General features: G+C 37.0%; 1 protein-coding gene across 1 annotated transcript in view; it reads right to left on the bottom strand.

Annotated features, from left to right (window-relative positions):
• The window catches only part of LOC106531337 (mucin-2), a 37,797-nt gene that overhangs the window by 12,799 nt on the left and 22,260 nt on the right, over nt 1-2,738 (bottom strand). The window contains exons 24-28 of the mRNA XM_014027177.1: nt 2,442-2,570; nt 1,516-1,663; nt 1,247-1,290; nt 948-1,151; nt 231-828 (exon numbers count right to left, since the gene is read on the bottom strand). Coding sequence (XP_013882631.1) covers nt 231-828; nt 948-1,151; nt 1,247-1,290; nt 1,516-1,663; nt 2,442-2,570 — 1,123 coding nt within the window. The remainder of the gene's footprint in view (nt 1-230; nt 829-947; nt 1,152-1,246; nt 1,291-1,515; nt 1,664-2,441; nt 2,571-2,738) is intronic.

Here is a 2,738-nt window from a genome sequence, read left to right as displayed (position 1 = left end):
GTTTTGATGATGCAACTGTGCTTTCTAGACTTGTTGCTGTCTTCCCCACGGTTGAACCTGTGGTTTCAGAAACTGCTGTTGTTGAGAGGGTTACTTGCCCAGATGTCACTTTGATAGGTGTTGTTGTCTCTACATTTGGTCCTGTGGCTTGTGACGTGGTACCTTCTGCAGATTTTGTTGAACTTTCCTTACTTGTGGCTGAAGTTGCTGGTGTAGTTGTGGTACTGGTGGAAGGCTGAGATGTCCCAGTTGGAATTTCTGGTTTGGTTGTCTGGATTGCTGCTCCTGTGGTTGATGTTTCAAAGACAACTGTGGTAGAGGCTGTGACTGGACCTGTGGTGACAACTTTGATAGGGGTTGTGGTCCCAATTTGACCAGTTGTACCTTCTGATACACTTGTTTCTTCAGGTTTCTTTGTGGTTATACTTGAAATGGTGGAAGGTCCTGGTGTAGATGTTGTTTCCACACTGGGCTTTGATGAAGCAAATGTGCTTTCTGGACTTGTTGCTGTCTTCCCTGCTGTTGAACCTGTAGTTTCAGGAACTGCTGTTGTTGACAGGGTTACTTGCCCAGATGTCTCTTTGATAGGTGTTGTTGTCTCTAAGTTTGGTCCTGTGGCTTGTGACATGGTACTTTCTGCAGATATTGTTGAACTTTCCTTACTGGTTGCTGACGGTCCTGGTGTAGATTTTGTTTCGACACTGGGCTTTGATAATGCAACTGTGCTTTCTGGACTTGTTGCTGTGTTCCTTGCTGTTGAACCTGTAGTTTCTGGAACTCTTGTCGTAGACATAGTTTTTGGTGGCTCAGTTTTCATTTCTGTCACTTCTGCAGATTTAGGGGTATATTAGTAATATTTACGATGACATATCACAGTGAATAATTTAAGTAACAGTCTGTAACTTTTAAAATATGTTAAGGAATGTTTTAACTTAAATGATTGTTACCTTTTGTAGTTATTTCAGCTGTGCTGAATGTAAATGGAGTTGTGGTTGGGGCAGCAGTAGTGCTTTCCAAACATTTGTAAAAGGATCTTGTTACGTTTCCATTTGCCCCACATTCAGCTGTCATGCAGTTTCCTAGTCCATCTGATGTGTTGTAAATGGTTTCTCCATAGTTGTAAATTTTCCCATTAATCATGCATGTACAAGCTGAAAATGAAGACCATTAATTTAATATTTTATACAAAGCAATAACTATGACAAAATATGAAATATTTTAGGAGATTTGTCTCATTTTTACTCACAGTTCACATCATAATCACACTGTGGTCCAGATAATGTACAGAAGCTGTAGAAATGAGGCAGTTTAGATTATTTTATTCTCATTGTGCTTTTACGGTAAGTTGAAAATGATAATATGTACAAAACTGACTTTTGAACATATTATGAATAAAAATTCATAAAACTATCTTTAGTCCTAATATTTAAACATGTATTATCAATGAAAAAATGACCAGCCCACATTTGAAACTGAATTCTTGCAGAAAGTTTAAGAAGGTGACTCTTTACGTACCAGTTATAACAGTTGCTGGATGGAACCTGCTCTCCAACATTGTGGTGGATTCCTTTGTCATCAAAACATCCACACTGATCCCAGGAAACACACTTCATTGTATCTTCATTAAAGAAAGGTTCGGCTTGGGGACACTTTGGATAGCAGCCTGTGGCACAAGAATTTATGCATTTTTTTTAGCTGTTTTTCAATTACAAACAATGGTGGAGAGAGTTCCACTAGTCCTCTTAAAGCAGAACTAACTTCTTATTTAGCAGATTAGCTTTTTTTGGCTAACTTTAGAAACCATGAATGGAGTGATTAGCTTCTGCTAATTCAGGTTCTGATAATTTTAAGTACAAAAATATTCACACATATTCATGAAATAAATAAAAACTATCTCCTCTAACAAGCAGTGCTGGATGTTTTACAGCTTGTGTAGCACGTAGCATTTCAAGCAGCTAAATGTGAAATTAAGAGCATCACAAAGAAACAAAATAACATTTAAACATATTTAAACACATACAAAAATTGACAACATATAAAATGTGGTAGAAAATGTATTTGCTATTTAACGTTTGACTAACTTCAAACAGTATTTATCAAAATATAAACTCAATCAAAGAAATTATTTTATTCTGAAAGGCCACAGATGATCCCACCCAACTTCAAATGAAACCAGTAGTAAAGTAACCAGAGGTTTGTGTCAGTCCCACCAGTCTTCATGGAGACTGACAGTCATATTAGTGGTTAGCATTAGCTTCCACAGTTTATTATCTGTTTAGCAGATTAGCATTAGCAGAGCTACGATTCTTGTTTCTCAGATAAGTGGTTAGTGAAAAAAAATTTTTGGTTAGCTGTGCCCATCTCTGATTACAGATTAAAATTGTATTTAAACCAACCAACAACTATATTACTAAAATATCAAGATGTTAATTATTGTTTACCTTCCATGGTGGTAGTGAGTTTGGAACAGTTTCCTGATGGATTCCTGCATGTCTTCATACAGTCAGCACCGCAGGGCTTGTAGTGCCACTCACAGCCTCCAAGTGAGTTGTAGTAGTCACAAAATATAGCTGTAGAACAAGAAAAACTCCTGATTGGGTCATGGTACTACCTGCAGTAATTCTACCTCAAAGACAACTAATTTTAGCTTCTAGATGTCAAACAAGAAGAGACGGACAGCAACTGTTTCTTTCAGGATGTTATGATGTTTTATATACAGTATATATACTGTATATAAA

The sequence above is a fragment of the Austrofundulus limnaeus genome, unplaced genomic scaffold, assembly GCF_001266775.1.
Source record: "Austrofundulus limnaeus strain Quisiro unplaced genomic scaffold, Austrofundulus_limnaeus-1.0 Scaffold621, whole genome shotgun sequence".
In the NCBI taxonomy this organism is placed as follows: Eukaryota; Metazoa; Chordata; class Actinopteri; order Cyprinodontiformes; family Rivulidae; genus Austrofundulus; species Austrofundulus limnaeus.
The sequence above is the reverse complement of the archived record's forward strand: the minus strand, read 5'-3'. Positions and strand labels throughout refer to the sequence as shown.